We start from the raw sequence: 20,474 nt of genomic DNA, 5'->3' as shown, positions 1-20,474 counted from the left end.
CAGTAACTAACTTGTTAAGGCCTAAATACTTAAGTTCTTTGGAAATAACTACTTAACAAATGAAGCTGTTAAGTATACCTTTTGCTTTGGAGCAGCATAAAAAAAAATACCGAGACGCTTAGCATTCCAAGAACCAAGAAAGTTTGGTTTAATCTTTGGGGAGAGAAGGGAAAGGCCCACTTGAGTGAGCACCAAAAAGGGACCGAAGGACCCTTGGAATTCTAAATGCTGAATACTCCTGCTGCCGGCCACCTTCCTGCGCTCCCTTCTAGGATGATGGTCTGTAAACTTTCCTCTCCTGGCAGAGACTGAAGTCTTTTCCCGGCAATCTGAAATCTCCCAATTCCCTACCCACCCCCCCCCCCCCAAAAAAAAAACCTGTACGTAATAGTATGGAAGTTTCTCCAACAAAGAGGCCATCTGGATTACACTAATGGGCAGGCTGTAAGTGACATGCTCTCTCTCACACTCAGAGCTTCTAATCAGCTCACACCCATCTCAGTTCAGAAGAGATGAAAGACATCTGAAGAAACCTCTGTTGTAAATAATGTAAAGGAAAACAAGCAACTCTCTAAAAAGCAACTTGGAGAAAACAGACGTGCAAAGAGAAGAAAATGTGAAAACAAAGCGACATTCTCCTCAGAGAGACAGGAAAATCAGTGCATCCAAGAAGTAAAAATCAAAAGCTATAGGAAAGGAGGAGAAGAGTAGTAACATTTGGAACGTAAAAACTTCTCGGAATGAGAAAGTTGGTAGCAGAAATGGAAGTTGAGGAAATGTCCCACAGAAGAGCCAGAAAGATCAAGAGAAGCAATAGAAGAAAAAAGATAAGAAAATTAGAGACACTAGAGGACCTGCCAGGTAGACTATATGTGCATAATTAGGATTCCAGGAAGAGAGAACAAAGAAGGGGGAGAGAGTATCAATAACATAATTTTTCCCAAATTCCCCAAACTGAAGCATTTCAGTTTCTGGATTGAAGGGACTCATGAAGGGTGAGTGCGGGTGAAAATAAATCCACAGCAGTGTGCATTGTTGTAAAATTCAGAAGATCCAGGACAAGGAGATAATTCTGTCAGACTCCAGGGAGAAACATCCAGTCAGGTAGAAACAAGATCAGAATGACTCAGGACTTCTCAGCAGTCATACTGGGCACAAAGAGACAGTGAAGCAAAGTCTTCAACATTCTCAAGTAAAATTACCTCCAACTAAGAAGTCTATACCCACTCAGCCCTTCAATTCAGTATGAAGATGTAGCCAGGATTTTTCAGATTGCAAGGTCTCAGAGATTGCCCCCTACAACCTTTTATGTAGGATGTGCTCCACCACAGCAAAAATATTCATCCAGAAAGAGCAAAATGTGGCGTACGACTACCAGAAGCAGGAGATCAAATACAAACAAGAGGCAAAGGGAACCTCCAGGAAGGTAACAGCTCTGTGTCAGGAATGGGGGACAAGTCCAATTGTAGCAGTATAACTCAAGAGACGGATACATGGGGGCTTTCATCACTAAGAGCTCATGCCGCTGCTCCATTTCTTTCCCTCATGACAGAATGGGTGGGTAGTAAGCCTCACCCAAATTCTTACCTCTACTTGGCTTGTCCTGCTTTCTCTTCCATGTACCGCTTCCACGTCAGCTGAGAACATTCATTTCACCCCCAGTGGAAGTGTTCTCATTGGATCTGGTGCTGAGATCTGAAAGTTGACTATGTTGAACTTAAAAACAAAGTTCGGAGACACCAGCTCTACCAACTGTTGCTGCTGGCTGTCCAGCTCTGCCAGGTTCTCCTCTGAGCTGAGCCTTGTATTTCCCAGGACTCACTCATGACCTTTCCCACTAGTTACCTCTGTGGGGGCTTCTGTAAACTCTCAGGGAAGTTGAAATCACTTTATGCCCCCGAGAATTTACTGGGAGGGGAGCTTTTTCCTAACAGGGACAAGTTTGCCTTTTCTTTACACAACAAGATTTGTGCTTCTTACTCAATTTTTTAAAAACTAAAGAATGCAGTTTTGAAGGATACATACATGGTAAATACATAAGGAAAATAAAAGGAATGGTTATCTCAGAAGGAGGAGGAAGATTGAATTAGGCACACAGGGCATTTCTAAACTATCGGTAGGATTTTACTTCTTAGACTTAATGATCAGTACACAGGGCTTCATTTCATGGTTATTCCTTAAACTGTACATTTTAAATGTACTCTATATATGATCATAGCTCATAATTTTTAAAAATCCTATATGAAAATTTATACAAGTCTTATATTTAATGACTCTGAATCTCATCTTGCTGACTTTAGCCAAGAGTTCTTTGTTACCAGTTGTGTTAGCCAAACCATATAATTTAGAAAGTAAAAGCTGGATTTCTTTTTAGTTAGACTGGACATGCCTCCCTCCCCCACCAAAAAAAAAGCTGTGAAGGAAGACATTTATGAAAATATCCCTTTATTACGTAAGAGACCTGGTAACATTATCTTTGCTACCTCATCTTTAAATAAGTTTCTACAAATAAAATAGTTTCATTTGTATTTAACAAGTGTTTAGTCAAAGACCAATGAAATTCAGTGTCAACTTCTTAGAGATATTGATGTGATTAAATATTTTTTTAGGTAATTTTAGAAAACAGAATTTACCACCATCAAAAATAGTTTCCAATTTAGTAACTTATTATATGCCCACAAATAAAAATATTTCATTTAGGAAAATTGAATTAAAATGGATCATAATATCATTAATAATTAAAATTTTTCCTGTTTATACCAGAGACAGTTTTTTAGTACAAATAAATAAACCTCTAACTCCCTTTGACAAAAGCACTCATTTCCTGGTTTCCATTCCTCCCTAAAATGTATTTTACAGATGTGTTAAAGGTCTTTGTTTAAATAAGATGCTACCAGATGAAAATTCAATATTACAACCTGGCTCATCTCATTTCCTCATGGCTTTCTTCATATTCATAATGTCAGAACCATATAAGCTATGATGCTCCTTTCTTCCAACGAAATCTGAGCCTTTTGTCATTTTTGGAAGACATTTTCCAAAAGGAGAAAAACTGAGCAACCTTTAGAGCATTGGACTAAAATTTTATCTGGTAAAAAAATCACTAAGACATAGCAATGTGTAAAGATTACAAGAACATCCCAGCACTTTTTAATTTTTTCTTATTTCGTAGGTAAGTTTGTGACCTTCTCTAGGTGTTCGGTTGGTCCTTAACTCTATACTTGTATACTCCATATATTCAATAAAAGTATTCCTGAAAATTCATATGAAATGAATTTTGATTAGTCGCATTTGAAACACACAAGGAAGCTTGTAGAAAAATCAGTCTAATTGAGAATTCCTTTAGAAAATAGCCTTTTGTAAAGCAGATGTTTACTTTTTTTCCAGTTTAAATTTCATCTATACATTTATTCAAAAATGTCTGTGAGGACCCTTCTGTCTGAAAGATGCTGAGAGTACAGCCATGAACAAAACAAACGCTGTGTGCTCTTACAGTGGTTCTGTTCTGGTCAAGGAACTGGGAACTTAGATGCAAGAAATTATTTTGTTACAGTTGTGACAGATGTCTCCAAGGGAAGTTTGCCATCCTAAAAATCACATATAGGTGGTAGATCTGACCAGTCTAACCAAAACAGATTCTCTGAGAAAACAATGTTTAGGTGGAAGTGTGAGGCTGAGTAGGAGAGGGCTAAGTCCTTTGGGATGAGGACTTAGAGACTGGAAGAAATGTGGCTTCTCCAGGAACCACCCAAGAGCCCTTGAGTCCAGAGCTCAGCATGAAAAGATGAGCGGCACAGAAGGAATGGGCCTGGTCGTTTAGGACTTTATGGTCACATTAAGGGCTTTTAATTTATCCTCAAGTCATGAATGAGTGGCCAGGGTGGCGGTTGGAGGCGGGGCGGTAAAATTTCATTTTCAAAAGGGTCCTCTGGATTAGAAGGGGCACCTATGTATATGAGCTCAGTTTTTTCTTAAAAGGACATAACTGAAAAAAAATTGTAGATGACTTAAGAAGGAATTCTAAAAGTTATCAAGATCATCACTCCAAAACCCCTTTATATCATCCCTGCTAAATAAGATTTTCTTCTGATTTTAAGTGTAGGTTTCAAAACACAGAATTCTGTCTGTGTTTACAGTTAAAGCCTCCTCAGGCATTGAACGGGCAGTAGGCATTTTTCTTAGTATCACCAGAAACTCTGCCTTTGGAGGAGTAAATAGACCAAGGCTGAGAGAACCTTTCCTGAGGGCACCAGGCCCTGGGAAGGTGGTGCAGAGCTGGAGGCAGTGGCTGCCTGGGCAGGAGGCACAGAGGTGCTGCTGAGAGCTGAGAAAACGGCTCCCACCAGCCTCTGCTAAGAGGAAACAAAGATGACGAACCTCTGGACCTCTGCCTGAAGCCCGCTTTTCAGAGGGCAGACAGTATGTCTCATGATTGGGCTTTTCATTTCTTCTAATATCTGTCCACTTTCCAATGTTCTTTTGATGTCTTAGGTCTTATTCCAATGTATCTTGTGTCTTAAAGGATCCATAGCTATCTCCTTGAACAGGTGAATTTCTAGTGAATTATTTGGATAGTAATAGTTAAGATGTTCAGGTTCAGGAAACTTCCTGCTTCCCATCTTAAAGCTTTTATTACCTCATTTTACATTGGATTTCTTGTGTCCTAACTAGTAAAAAAAAAAATATGAACTGTATAAAAAAAGAGCATGCCGTGGGAGGCAGGATGCCTACTTTGGCATCTTAACTTTGAGAGTAATTAGCTAAGACCTCGAGAGAATTCCTTTGGACCTCACTTGAAGGAATGAGGGATCCGGGCTTGTTGCTTTCTAAAATTGCTTACAATGCTAATATCCTAAGTTTTATTCCCCCTTCTCTGGTTAAGTAAACTTCTTAACTCATTCTGTAAACTGTATATATTCAATTTAAAAATTCCCAATTTCTTGTACCCTTCCAGATACATCTCACTTTTCAAATGATTAATCTTATGTGAAGCTCCAACGTGAATTATTTCAAGTTTCTGTCTTCTTTCATTGGAAAGCCAAGAACTGTGTACAGTCAAGAAACACAAGATTATCTCATGCTCTCTCTCTTACTCTATTGTTTTCCTTCTATTTAGTGACCTTTTAATCAAATAATGTATATTTTAAATGTATTAGTAGCTGTCAAACCTTTACCTGAAGATGCTTTCCTTTTTTTTTTTTTTTTTAATTTATTGAGGTTACATTGATAATGACATTATAGAGATTTCAGGTGTACAACATTATCACTTGATGTCTCCATACTCTATTGCCTGTTTATCATGCAATAGATTTTGGTACCATAGATTTGACCCCTTTTACCCAACTCTCCCTCTTCCCCTCTGCTAACCACCAATCTGTTGTCTGTACCTATGAGTTTGCTTTTTGTTATTTTGTTATTCTTTTGTTTTATGTTTCACATATGTGGGAAATCATACAGTTTTTGTCCTTTTCTGTCTGATTTATTTCACTTAGCCTAATATCCTCAAAATCCATCCATGTTGCCACAAATGGCAGTATGTCATCTTTTTTTATTCCATTGTGTATATGTACTACGTCTGCTTTATCCATTTATCCGTCAGTGTGCACTTAGAATGTTTCCATGTTTGGCTATTGTAAATAGTGCTGCAGTGAACATGGGAGCACAGAAATTTTTACAAATTAGTGTTCTCATATTTTTTGGAAAACTCTTTTCATACTATGTCAAATACCTCTACTCAGGATTCATTGATATTTATTGAGCCAGGGACTATGCTAGGTCCTATGGGCCATGTTTTTAAACTGCTGATCATGACCTGTAAAAGTGGATAGTAACCAACATTATTTTAAAATAAAGTAGAATACAAAATAGTAGAGTACATGTCAGATAATACGTTTTGCGGATTTTCTCTGGGGACTCTTGTCTCCTCTCACATCCTAAGGATATGTACACGTGGCGAATTGGCATATCTACACTGTCCCAATCTGAGTGTGTGTGTGCGAGTGACCCTGCCGTGGAAGAGTGTCCTGTTGGGGGTTGAGGGGTGGGGAGGTTCCCAGCTGGTGCCCCAGCTTTTAGAGGTTCTGGTTACCTGAACTGGAATAAGCAAGTTGGAAAATAATAATCTTGTTTTTATTCATCTTAAATGTATGTATAGTTCACATTTACTTCAGTGTTTAATGTTAGAAATGTTTTGGGTCTTTATTTAGAATCTTGGTAATGTTTTTGTGACCGGAAATATGCCTATAGGAACTTAACTCATTCATGTCAGCCTGCAGTAAGATCTGTTTCACTATACATTGTTTTGCCTAAAATCGTAGTTTCCAAGAACCTACATGTGATAAGTGAAGACTTACTGTATATCTCTTTTCTTAACATTTACCAACATAATCATCTTTATTTTACTGATACAATATAAACAGTTATTCAGTTTTAAAAAGTTAATACATTCTAGATCTACCTTCTTTTTAATGGTAACAGCTAGTATTTACTGGCTGCAAAGCATTTACTGTGTGCCAAGCAGTATCACAAGCACCACGTATATCATATCACAAGAACAAATGCTTGTTAGGAGTGTGGAGTCTGGAATCCGACTTGGTTCGTATTCTGATTTTACCCCTTATTAGCTATGTGATGTTGGGCAAATCAATTAGACCTATTGTGCTTCAGTTTTCTATCTATAAAATCAGCTAATAATAATAAACATGACTCATAATGTTGACATGAAAATTACAGCTAAATTAATCCATGTTCAGTGCTAGTAACAATACCTTATGCCTAATAAGGCACAATAGCTGTTAGGTATTGCCATGGTTGTCATCATCCCTCACAATAACCCTACGATGGTTAATTTTGAGTCGTGACTAATATAAACTGTATGAGGTAGGTTCTGTTACTACCTCCATTTTACAGATTAGAACATTGGAGTTAGGGGGGTCGACCAAAGTCAAAAAGGCAAGACGTGGCAGGACCTGTATGCAAACCCTGAGAGCTGTTTCCAGAGTCTGGGCTTTCCATGCTATATAACTCTGCCACGCTGTGTAACCGTAGCTTCCAGAATAATTGTCTGCTGGTAAAACAATTGCATGTTCTATTCTTCTTTTCCATTGTCAGCAATTCACAGAAGCTTGATTTCCCCCACTAATTGCTTTTCAGTTGAAGCAAAGAGGCAGGTACTCTAATAGAAAGAGCTTCCACATACAAACAACTAGACAGTACCAGCTGCCATCTCCTGAGCATCTTCCACATGCCAAGTGCAGAGGCACGCACTTTGCAAACATCACATTTCATCTTCACAGATATCTTATTAGGTATATATTATCCCCACTTTATAGATGAGGAAACCAAAGCTGATCTTGTTCAGAATCACAAAGAATGGGTCTGACTCCAAAGCTTTTGCCACTTGGCTAAAATGCTAAGTTGAATGTATAGAGATTCTATTGTGAACACTTTCAGAAAGCAGTTCTTTTATAATCATTGCCTAATTTGCTTGTTTAGAAAGGCAGAGGGTCTGACTTCTTCAGTGACTTCATGATTTCACTCTGATGAGGAATACTGTTCTCTTCCCTTCCAGAGGAGATCTGTACCCTAGTTATTGCTGAGACTTTCCCTGAAGATGCAGGGGTCTTTACGTGCTCGGCAAGGAACGATTATGGATCGGTAACCAGCACTGCCCAGCTGGTTGTCACCTCAGGTATGTGAGCGGAAAAATATGATGAGGTTCTGTTCCCCAGCACTTAGTTTGGTTCTACTACCCTGGACTGGGGGAGGAGATGCTCAGCTACTAGGAATGCTTACTGCCACTCCAGGGGTTAGTAACAGTCAGTTTTTCATCTGGAAATAAAAAGACTTTGGGGGAGGGGGAGGGGAAGTGGATTAAAAAAAAAAGATCATGATAATATAGAAATGGAACCCACGTGGGGCATTTTTTAAATCATGCAGTCTCAGTCTTGGAAATGGTGATGCTGGTTTCCTGATATCCTCGTGCCAACCCAGAATCATGGTCACATCAGAAGGTCACCTCCAATGGGCAGTGCTGTCACTCATTTCAGCAGTGCCAACACTGGAGAACTGGAAATATTTGTACAGATAAATCAGTGTTTAATCCACAATTGAAACTTCTGAATAACAAATACAAGATAAACCTAATTAATTCTGAGAAGCTGTAAAGATCTTAGAAATCAAATCTCACTGATAGTGAAATATAACTCTGATAAGAAAAACTAAATCAGTATGCTATATGATTAAAACCAATATTCAAAAATATCTGGCTGTTTTTTATACTTAGAAATTAATTTCTTTATTTTATCTTTAGGTAGCTATTTTTTGCTGTTACTAATTGCATTATCTTAGTTTATTTTTATTGCCTATCTCTGTTTTTCATTTCACAGCAATTAAAAAGTATCTCTTTGACCAAGCCTGGCACAACATGCACAGAGTAGGGAATCAGTACGTGGCTTGCTGGCTGGATGAGATAGACTTGGGGGGAACAATGGAATCGCGCTTTGATTTCTTTGGAAGAGTGGGGACTTGGTGCTAGGTGGCAGCAGAGGCACAACCAAGACTGGGTTAGGGACCTTAGAGTGGGAATTGCTACTGTTTCTTCATCTTAATTAAAAGACATGTAAGGGTTACCTGAATGGGGAGACAGTTTATGTGAATGAGTACTTTAAATGTGGAAAGTCAGGGTCGGGGCTGGTTAGTACTTGGATGGGAGACCACCTAGGAAGACCAGGTGCTGTAGGCATAAAAAAATAAAAAAGATTGTAAGCTAACAAGGTCTTTGCAATCTGTGAGGTCAACCAAGGGTTGCCTCACCTAAAAAATAAAAATAATAAATGTGAAAAGTAACCTCCCACATCATGTTTGGAGCTCCAGAGCTGGGAGGAGCCCAGTGTTTTTGTTCTGAGTTGGATTGGAGGTTGTCCCATCAAATATCCATGGCAGTAGAGCAGCAGTGCTCCAACAGTGTGGCCAAAACTTGGGACTCTCAAAGTCTCTGTGGCAAGAATTGGCATGCAGTATTTCCCATGTTTATCTGGGGTAAATCTGTAGGCTAAACGTAGACAACAACTGTTTTTAGTTTATCTTAATAAACATTTTTAAGTACATTCCTAGAGCTCTGCCGCACTCTGGGCAAGGTGAGGAATCCAAAGAAAAGATCTTATCTCAAGATGCTTTCAGTTTATTGAGAGTAACTAGTGAAGAATTTCTTTTGTGCTGAGTTACAGCTGTGACCATCATCTGAATTGGAAAAAAAAATGATGTTGAAACATTTCCCTTATACTAAAAGGTTTACTTAGCTTCAAAAAGAATTAATATTCATTGCTTACCACATAAAACCGTTAGAGCTTGAATTAATGCAAGTAAAGCTCAGATAGGCTGTTCATTTGGATCTGTGGGCTGAAATGTGAGAGGACAAAGCATTATAAGTTGATACTGTTTGTGTTATTATTATTTTTTTACCAAGTTCTGTTTTTAGCTCTTGTTTGAAAATTTTTAATGAATTGGTAGCTAGTTTCTTTCTTTTATGGGCCCATTCAGGAAATGAAACAGGTAGCAGTCACCCAAAACAAGCTTAGAGAACCAAGCCCTCCAGCTGGCTTTGTCTCTGCATCAGTTGAGAGCAGCAGAGCTACCTCTTCTGCGACAACTTAACGGGGCCCAGGGGATTCTCAGATGATCTATGACATTGTGAAAATCACTGTCGACTTAGTAGCATCTTATTATTTCTTCCTCTCCCCTTCTTTAGCCAACACTGAAAACTGTAACTATGATTCCATGGGAGAATCCAACAGTGATCACTGCCAACACTTCCCGCCTCCCCCTCCAATCTTGGAGACAAGTCCCTTTGAGTTGGCTTCAAAGAAACCAGCTGAGATCCAGCAGGTGAAGAGCCCAGAGTTAGGACTTGGCATGGCAGCCCTTCAAATGCAATTCAATTCTACTGAGAGGGAAACTAACGGAGTCCATCCCAACCATGGAGTAAACGGACTGATTAATGGCAAAGCTAACGGCAATAAATCTCTTCCGACATCAGCTGTCCTGCTCTCACCCACGAAGGAGCCACCACCCCTCCTTGCCAAACCAAAACTGTGAGTATTTCTGCATGGTTTTATAATATTTTCCATACCCCTGTTAAATTGCCTCTCTGGTCAATGAAAACTTTTTGCCTGGACTCAGCTATGTGACACGTTGCCCCTTCTACAGGCAAGTTGTTCATAGCTAATGTGACTTTGTTACCAAGTGGGGTCGTTCAAAAATATAAAAGTTACCAAAAATAAAGCCAGTAAATGAGAAGCTCGGTTAAATCTGCCCTTTGCTTAGAGCTATAACTGGTTTCAGCTGTGAAAATATCTGTGCTTTGTGTGGCCTTCCAATGTATAGCGAGGATGTAGCCACTCCCCAGAGGTGATGGGGAAGGGGACCCACTGTGAGCAATCTATTAAAAGCATTTCCAAATGTTTTAAATTTAAGAATCAGTAAGGAAATCTGATATAGATAAGACTAAAAGCTGAGGATGGAAATTCATTGTATAGAACCTGGAGAGGGGAATGAAACCAGAGATAACCAGGCTCGTCAGGAAGAAGAGCGCCCTTCACAACACGACCTCCTTGGCTTGGGAATTCCATGGAACTGCATATTTCCATGCATACCAGCTTCATAGTTGATTTCCATTATTTTCTTAGGATGATAAAACTTGCCTGAGTTGTTTCCATTGGCACCACACAGCAGAGAGTTGTTATGAATGGAGGCAGGACAGTGTCAGAGAGAGGCAGAAATCAATGAACTCAAAAGGTTCTATCATAGCATAACAGACCTTGAATTACTGCCCTGATAGAGGTCAGTGGAATGTCAGTCACGTAAAATGTATACATACTGTACTGGGTCACGTTTCCTCGAGAATGAATGTGTTGGAATCTAGGAAAGCCCCTTAGATTTTCCCATGATGTCTGATGTTTTCAGTTGTGGCAGGAAAGATGACTTTAGGATAGGAGTTTTTCTTTGTTTTTCTGGTACCTAACAGTCTCTCCAATCTGTCAACAGCTTGTTTGTTAGAATTGTTAGCATGTATAAGATATTCATTAGACTATTTTATGTATTTGTATATCACTTTATTATTTACTAAGTGATTTCATTAACATCATTTGACTCATCCAATAAATCAGCCCAATGAGCACCTCAAGTTAACAAATGGGCAGACAATTTTCTAAAAATGAACTTCTGGACAATCTTGTGTTGCAGTTTCAAAAACCTGTCTGTTACTACCCTGCACGTAATTCTGTATGCCATCCAGGCTCGTTTTTCAGGCAATAGGGCTACTTGGTTTGTATATACGAGTATGAAAGATGCCATGTGAACATTTAATACCATGTTCCTTAGGTATTATTGAGACAATGAACAGGTAAAATGAGATCAAAAGTTGCAGCTTTAAAAGAGATTTACACTCTTGTAACTCAATTGCCACTGCTGACCCCTTTTATCTGCATACTGTGAATATGTCTTTTTTGTACTTTTAGTGAAACAAGGGACCCTCTCTCCTGGGAGAGAGAAAGCAAATGCATTTAATGCTTAGGACTTGACTGTGCTCCTGATTAAGTGATGTGTGTCCACCATAATGGCTGTCGTAAATCAGATATAAATCACAGGAGAGCAAACACGAGGAGCTGCTAACAGGCATGTCAGCCCTTCTTATCTCGGGAGTTTCAACAGCTCTTTGGCTTTTAGCTCTACTTTATGGTGATGTTATTGTGCATGATGGGGGGCCCATGTCTGCAAATGGCAGACAAAGCAGTTTTGTGGTTTTTAAGAGGATGAGTAGCTTAAGCACAAGTTTGAGGAGCGACATCATGATTTGTTTATAAGTTGGATTTTCAACTTAAAATAAGATACAGGAAAAATGGACCTGAGTTTTACTCTTCCTTTCATGAAGGAAAGGCAGAGCATGTAATCACAAAACCTGGTAGCTGAAAAATAACATTTACTTGTATCGGGCTCTATTAAGTTTTTTTTTCAGATCTTTAAGTATTTAAGTATCACTTAATGCTGTCCACATTGTATAATTACTTGTCATTTACTAGATAGAAAATCATATGCAATGACACTTTAAAATACATATTAATGTTTTAATTTTCTTATAAATTATAATACTTTATTGGATTTTATTTTAATCAGAAAGTAAATGCATGCTTGATATGACAATTCAAATAGTATAGAAGTAATTAAAGAAAAAGTTAATTCCGCTTCTCCCTTCCCAAGCACCCTCTTGAGGTAACCATCATCATTGGTTTGGTCGGAGGTCTTCCACTCTTTTCTCTATCGCAGTCTTTTCTGAAACAGTTTGCTCATTGTTGTTAAATTTGTATACATTGATATTGAGATGTCGTTGCATGACATCTGCAAGTAATTTAGAATTGCATCCAAGTTATCTATAATTAATGACTACGGGTAACTGACAAGTAAAATTCTTTCACACATCTTTATTTCTTTTCATGCATTGGAGAAAAAATGAGTTTTGTCTCATGGTTCAAAGTGAAAAACTATGGACCACTCTAATAATCTTTTCTCATCACCTATGATTTCATTCTTTGTAAAAGGAGACGTTTACATTTTGGGGCTTTATGGCATTTCATTCATCTCAATTATTTGTAATTCAACAAATAGGAAACAATTAGGAGAGGCAAATATTAGGATTTAAAATATTTACTCTCTCAATAAATTATCTTGAAAAGGGCCTCAGATTCCTGAAAAAAAAAAAATCATTTTCAGGAAGAAATCTCTGCATTTTTTCTCTCAAACAGCTCTAATACTGATTATCGGAAGAAAAAACATGCCGTGACTTTTTTTCTTTAACAAGGCCCAGCCCCAGTCCTCTATTAGCTGACGGAAGTCCTCACCAACAGCCTTGCGGACCTCCCGCTGCGTCTGCCCCACCCACCCGTCTGGAGGGCGAGGTCCAGGCTCAGTGTCATGGAGGCATCCACTCAGTGTCTTTGTCTCAGACAGTGTCCCTCAAGTATAAGTTAGACACAGGCTATTCGATTACTGCCAGATGCCACACACACTGGATTTGCAGAATGCCTTAACACTTTCTGTGGGACTCAAGTGCGCTTAGACACCACACAGGGAAGCTTCCATAAATGAGAGTTATGTGTGTGACCTGGTGTCTGACATTTAGAATCTTTTATCACAGTACAAATAAAACAACGTTGTGCCTGTGTCATTTTTCTTATCACTGAAAAAGAGGAAGGAAAGGATAAACATAAACCTAACGTATATTTGTTATGTTATTTTTCTTATTTGAAGGGCACTAAATAAGTCTGATTGTCTCCCACTCTGCAAACGATGCCTGAAGGTTCAAAAAAATATATAGGGCTTAGTGCGTTAATAGGAAACAAAATCACTGCTTCTCTTAATTCCTGCCCAGACACAGTCCTTCAAAGGCATGATGTGCATGGAATCACCAGGAATCAACCCTGGAGGGAAACTTAGGCCCAATTTAGTAGGTGATTCGCACAGCATATGGAAAAGCACGGTCATGTTTCTCCACTGAGCTTATCTCTTAAATTAGAACAGACAAGATATAAATAACAATATTCTGTATTCAAACCCCATTTCCCTTTTTAAAAAAATATTCTTCCACTGTCTTGTGGGAGGGATGTAGAATATAAACTGTGGAAGAAGCAAAGTGAGGATTCAGAAGAAGTTACTGAAGCATTAAGCAGTAAGCGAGTCCTTGCACTCCAAAACAGGACAGACAGGTCGGCAGATAAAGTTATGCGTGTTTGTCACTCTAGTGCCAGTAATATACACGTTACCATAAAAGTCCATGCCCTTCGACTGGGAGAATGATAATGAAATGTTCTAAAAATGTTTACATACTTAATCAGCAGCTAAACTAGATATGAATTTAACTCTCTTTGCTCATATTCTTACTACTTTCTCTTTCTCCAGCCTCTAAAGAAAAAAGCAATATCATTAATACCTATCTGTAAAGCCTAAAATGATTTCAGGCCAAATTAGCCTTCTCGAAATAATTGCATTTTACTATTTTCGCTTCTGTGTCTCTGCCTCCTTTCTCTCACTCCTACCCTTAGACACTCAGTCGTTCCTGTAATTCTTACCTCAAGAGAGGGGCATGTCCTGTAAACTCGCTCAGACTTAGATATTAGGGAATCTGTGTGTCACCTCAGTCTAGTTCTGCACTGACAAAGTGAAGCTACATTTTCATAATAGTAAGCAACAATAAGCACTGTGTAAAATGTTCTTACGCTGCATGTGTGGGAGTGAGAGGTGATGTGTTCGAAGGATGAAAAAGAAAGAAATAGCATCCTGTATCATTCTCTTTATCAGTGACTTAACTGTGCCAGGCTTACTGTGTTTGGAAGTTCCTTATGGTTTCTTCCACACTCCTAGACACAAATTTAAGCACAAATTGTTCCCTTGCCTGGAATGTTCTGCTCCCTGGAATGTTCTGCTACTAATGGCTGCCTCCTCCTTGCTTTCAATTCCCAGCTTAATGTCACCAGCTTCCCTGACCACACAATCTAAAGCAGCCACCCAGACATTCTCCAATAAATCATCCTCTTTAATTACTGCATAGCATGTAATTATTTCTCATGGTTTCTTATTTACTTGCTCGTTGGTCATGTATTGTTTTTCCCCACAATTACAAGCTTTTTCGACCTTGATTTTTTTTTACTGCTCTCTCACTAGGACCTAGGTCAGGGCCTGACAAATAGTAAATGCTCAACGATGTTTTTGAATGTATGAATAAAGCAAGAGCAGATCGACAAAGGGGAAGAGCAAGATCCACCCATGTTAGAGCAACCCCATTTATTCTGTTTAACTTTATACCTTAATAAACTGTAGGGCTCCTGTCTTCAAACCCCACCAATCCCAGAATTTTCTTACTTTACAGTACTTAAAAAACTGACATTTATCTTATAAATGAAATAAATGTGAAAGAATTAAATAAGAATCCCATGGGATAGAATTACAGTAGAAAAGTTTGTCCAACTAAGTTACTTAATTTTGGAACTCTTTCAATCTTTCCTCATTTCTCCTGTGTTCTCATTTGATTAACATCTTACTTTAGCACATTATGGAGAAATGAGACATTTGGAAGGTCCAGGAGGACATTTTCACCCTCTAGTACATACTTGCAATGTCAGTTGGCCACAGTACAATCAAACTGCTCTTTCAAGGTGAGTGTACTTGACATGTTAACACCGCCATCAGATGCCAGACGTTTGATGAAGGGCTGAGAGCTTCTGTGCTACTCCCTTCCTGTCCTGTTTATGTTGGACTGCAGCTTGAACTCCAGTATGTGCCTTGGTCAGCATAACTTAGAAAGTTGAACATTTTCCCATTCTTGAAACTCTACTAGTTAAGGCTCAAGATCTCATCATTTTACTGTTTGACATTAGAATACAAATGGTTTCCTGGTTCTTTTCTACTATAGACCTTACTTGGTAGATTTAAACACATATACACACACATGCAAGCAAAAAGATGATAAGCAAAACAGTTTGGGGTAAAATAAGTAACAGAGTTCAAAGACATGTAGTAATCATCAAAGAGTTGTCAAGAGGTCTTTAAATGTACATAAATATATTTTAAAATCTAATACACACTTTTCATTCCCTCACTATGAATTGAGCATCTGCAAAATAGTGGGTGATGGTGGGTGCTGAGGACACAAAGAAGAAAAAGAAAAAGCATTATCTTCAAATAATTTATACTCCAGCGATCGCTAAGATCATATTGCAAGAACATACACACACAGTTCTACACATCTTTTAACATTACCCAAATGTTGTCGAAGAAATACCAATTCCAAAATTAGATTTAGTGCAATTCAACTGCTTTCTCCTCCCAATTTAATGTTTGGAAGATAAGCCTTTCTGTTTTTGATTCAGAAAACTTACGCACCAGCTTTCACTTCTGGTTAAATGATCTTTGTTATATGCTGAGTCTAGTCAAATAACAAAGCAATTTAGTAGCAGTGAAAGTACAAACTATGAAACCAGAGGGGGCTTCAAAATAATATTAGAAGAAAAAATAGGACAGAAAGTAGCTTTTTATATTTGTTAATAGAAAATCAATCTCAATCCCCTCCCGCGCGCGCGCGCGCGCACACACACACACACAGGAGAATGATAAATAAGGAATGTAGGCTCAATCATAGTCCTAATTCTGAAGTACCTGGCTATGTGGATATGTTCTCTCCATAAATACAATATGATGATGACTTTGCATTAACAGTGTTGGTGTTGGATCGCTTCAAAAACAACCCCTTCCTGAAATGGAAAGTCCAATCAAGGAACTTCCTGACGTATGAAACTTTTAACTAAGGAATAACATTTCAATGTATTTTTCCTTATGATTTTTTCATGTAAATATTGACTCTGACACAGTGTTGCATTCTTAGATATTAGGGTAATAGTGCTTTGCTTTGGTAGTCTCTTGGTGAATAGAATGTTTTAATTACGTTTCCAGAAGAATGTTGAGTTATTATTTTTATGGTTAGTAGTCTTACTTGACGTCTAAAATACATTTGGAAATACTTGCAGATACCCTGTGTGCATTCAAAGTGGTACTTAACCATCCATAAGTGGTACCATACATACATCTCAAATATTTGGTGCTTTCCACGAAAGTGTACATGATGATTCAGTATTTCTTCAACATTTCCATTTCACTTTGCATAAGTATGTTTAAGAGCCCCTTTGGTGATTACAAAGTAAGTTAAAAAAAGTCACTGCCAGGTAGGGACCTTTTATTTTTCAGGTGGGGGGAAGAGACTCAGGTCAGAGATAAGATGGAGCCACATTTGAATAATGTGCTCAAGAGATAATGCTATGAATATGATGTCAACATATTAACAGAATAATGTTAAGCAAAAAATACTAGAAACAAAATGATATATGCAGCCTAATACTAAGTTTATGAAAAAAAAATCAGTGAAACACTTTAACCAACTAAAGTGATTTTTATATATTAGAATAAAATTCACCCAGATGTTACCTGTTGGTTTCTGTAAATTTTGAGAAGATTATATTTTCTTGTTAAATAGTCTGATTTTTCAGCTTTTCAACCATAATATTTATTACTATTACAAAGTATTTTAAAAGAAATAAGTGCTTTTTACCCTTTGTCTTCCATCCTCCCTCCTCCATTCAACCTCAACTCATTTTGTTCTTCATCATAGATGCTCCTTGATAAAAATAACAGTAACCAAGCTCAGTTTTGAGCACAGTTGTAAGCAGAATGTCCAGGCACTGAATGCTTTCACCTCCTCTCTCAGAGCTCCTCACTTCTGGAAGAGTGACTTAAGGATTCCATCTGGGTGTTTAGAACCCAAGCTAGAAAGCCCTACCCAGAAAATGTCCTATTCTCCAGAAGACTTGGTTCCTTCACAAATACTCTTTTATAATACTCCCTCCCCCACATGAAAACTCTCATTCCTTTAATTACACATCTCGGTGATATGGATAAGGTAATTTTTTCATTTTAAAGCCAAAAAATAAGCCAGATATTTTAAAGACCAATATTTAATGTATAATCTATACAAGGCCTTCCACAGAAAGTAGGATGACAACTTTCTTTCAAATAGTGGCAAAGGAGAGAAGATATGGTGAAGAAAAATTGAAATTCTGATTCAGGTAACAATATTATTAGTAAATTATGTGATGAAGGCATGTGCCTTAAGATGAAGGACAGTTGTGGTAACTGTGAGATTAAGAGGAGTAAAAGAGGCTGAAGAGAACTATGAGAAATGATAAGGAATACCAAGAAAGAAATTGTGTTTTTCCCAGCAATAATGAGAACCCATTTAAAATTAGAGTGAAACTCATATTAGATTCATGGTTTCAGCCATAATCAGCACCGTGAAGAGAAAAGCAAAAGATATCTACAGTTGGTGGTACTGGCAGGATGAGGATGCTATAATATTTAATTTGTTGATCCTCGGCAATTATTTTTGAAATCAGCATCCAAGCAGTGTATAGAAAGGGAAGCAGATTAAGCTGGATCAGGACTTATCGGGAGAAGAGATGGGGCTCAAGAAAATGAAGGGTCAAGAAAAAATATGTTACACCAACAGTGCAAATGACTCGGAGGGGGTGCGAAATATGAAAAAGGAATATTAATTGTGATCTAAGTGAGGACGTTGAAAGTTCAAGATCTAAAGAAAGAACTTCCAAAAGATAAAGGAATTTAAGAGATATCTGTTTGAATGGATAGTTGAAATGGAAGTTAAGTTCACGGGAGTAGAGGAAGTGGGCAAGGAAGTATGAATTCAAGATGTTAGAGGGAACAGTAGCATGGCTGATGGCCAAGGCTGATGGCAGGAAACTAAATGCTAGGTACTAAAGTCATTGAGAAAAAATTAGGAAATACCAAGGCTGTTGGTGACAAGGGGGGAAGAGAGAGTGATTATAGGTGGAGCACAGACTTCAAGAAAGAAGCAGATGTTGAATGATGGTGCAGAACTGTTCTAAGAGTAGCCTTCTCCTCGCCTGGAGAAGATCATGATGGTTAGTCACCTCATCAAGGAAAGTCAGCTTTCAGTTAAGGACAAAAGCATTTCCAATGAAAAAGTTTGAGGAAGTGGGAATATTGGTTAGAAATAGTCAAGAAATCTCATGAACAATGAAACAGATCTAGAAAAGGGACAACTGGTGAAGAAAGAGCAAGAAGGGAGCTGTAGGGGAGAGGTTTATACCTGAGGAGATAGGTGAGAAAACAGTATCATTCTGGGGTCACTTGCAGTTATTTCATGAAGTACCAGTGAGATTATTCATAGTCGGAAGCTGATAGAGCCATTTCCAGTATAACTCATGTGACTATTTTAGCCCCCTATTTATTTCAGTTATAGTTTAGCACCATGGTCCACGTTGGTAGTTACTAACCTCTTCTATCAAAGTATGACCTTGAGTTGGATTTTTATTGAACAGGCCTATTTCCTGTGTTTGTAGATTTTAAAACAATTCATCTCAGCTGTTGAGTCTCTAATCCGTACATATTGTCTTTCACTTCATGTCTACGACTTTTACTATTAGAGAATTGATTTCTGTCTACTGCAGGGTGAAGTATATTAGGTTGCCAATTTCTTTTTTTTTTTTTTCACCATCGATTTTTTTTTTTTTTTCTGTGAATGTGTAAGTTTTTCATTCAAACTAATATATCACCTAATGGTGAGAACATGTATAACAGGGAGGTTTATTTTAGTTGGTTTCTATTACATGTGTAAAAGCAGACTGTTCATTCTCTCAACAAACCTAAGAATGACTGCTTCCTTACTTGATTGAAGTTATGATTACACAAACCTTGTGGATAACACTTGAGTTGATATAGTTTTTTGAAAACCTTTTCGATATGTGGCAAGGAATTAGATATTCTTTCATTTGGTTTTAAGAATAGTGTGCATATTAATCTAATTCAGTAAAATATACAGATTTACATGAAACTATGTAATTTTCATTTCCATGGCTGGACATGGATAAATTACATATAAATTTGAGCACACAAATTTGCTTTGTTATTTAAAAGGAAATTATAAAATAATTGCAATCAAACCTCAAACTTTGCTATACCAGTTTCATGCCTTCTGAACTCTAGATGTGGAAGTTCTTGCTCAGATAATACTTGCTTCTCTGTTTATCAAGGATATCATGAAAATATGCATTGATATAGTTAAGGTTTTATGATGATTAGAGAAAATGCTTGGTGAATATGTACTTTTAATTTCAATATCTACATTCCCACTGTGTTTTCTAGAGTTCACTACTGTACTCCATCTCATCTCAGAAACCTTGAAATTACATTTTCTCTGTGCTGTTTTTTTATTTTTATTTAAATACAACGATGTAAGTGTCCACAGTAGGCAGCAAATGAGGAACTCCAGCTGCGAGCCCTCTGATATGAAGCTAGTAAAACCATTGAATTACTAACATACTATCCAAATATTTTTACTTCACTCTATATGTCAGGAGCCAAAAAGAGTAGGTACAGCTATCTGGTATTCTTTTTCCTAAGAGGACTTTGTACATAGGTCAAATATAGGTAATTATATGCCTTGGCTATAATTCCAAACTTGCTGCTTTGCTAGTAATTGCCGTTAAATGTGAAGATTGTGAAAGATTTCTGGAAGGACCACAAATATTTTCTTGTCCCTGTTTCTTTGTTGAAATAGTTTGTATGCCATCTGGTTTCAGGGATGTATCATTATGTGCAATAATGTCTGTTGAAAAAAAAAAAACATAAAAGGTGGCCTAAGTACAATGCAGTGCAGAGTAAAAATGTCTTTTGTTCTTTGTAGTTTCTAAAATAAAGTTTGTAGCTTGGACTTCCAAAGAGGCTTAGCCACAGGGGCAGATTCTTGACTCAGATGATTGTTTCCATGTCTGGTGCCCTCCTTGCCTTCCAAGCCATTGCTTTCTAAAGCAAATATGAAGTGTTCACATTTATTTTTA

At 37.8% G+C, this 20,474-nt stretch overlaps 1 protein-coding gene across 2 annotated transcripts in view; it reads left to right on the top strand.

Moving 5' to 3' along the window:
* The window catches only part of PALLD (palladin, cytoskeletal associated protein), a 347,001-nt gene that overhangs the window by 166,601 nt on the left and 159,926 nt on the right, over nucleotides 1-20,474 (top strand). For both annotated transcript variants that reach the window (XM_016148183.2, XM_036233612.1), the window contains 2 exons: nucleotides 7,571-7,690; nucleotides 9,749-10,091. In XM_016148183.2, coding sequence (XP_016003669.2) covers nucleotides 7,571-7,690; nucleotides 9,749-10,091 — 463 coding nt within the window. The remainder of the gene's footprint in view (nucleotides 1-7,570; nucleotides 7,691-9,748; nucleotides 10,092-20,474) is intronic.

The sequence above is a fragment of the Rousettus aegyptiacus genome, unplaced genomic scaffold (genome assembly GCF_014176215.1).
Source record: "Rousettus aegyptiacus isolate mRouAeg1 unplaced genomic scaffold, mRouAeg1.p scaffold_m13_p_16, whole genome shotgun sequence".
NCBI classification, from domain to species: domain Eukaryota; kingdom Metazoa; phylum Chordata; class Mammalia; order Chiroptera; family Pteropodidae; genus Rousettus; species Rousettus aegyptiacus.
The sequence above is the reverse complement of the archived record's forward strand: the minus strand, read 5'-3'. Positions and strand labels throughout refer to the sequence as shown.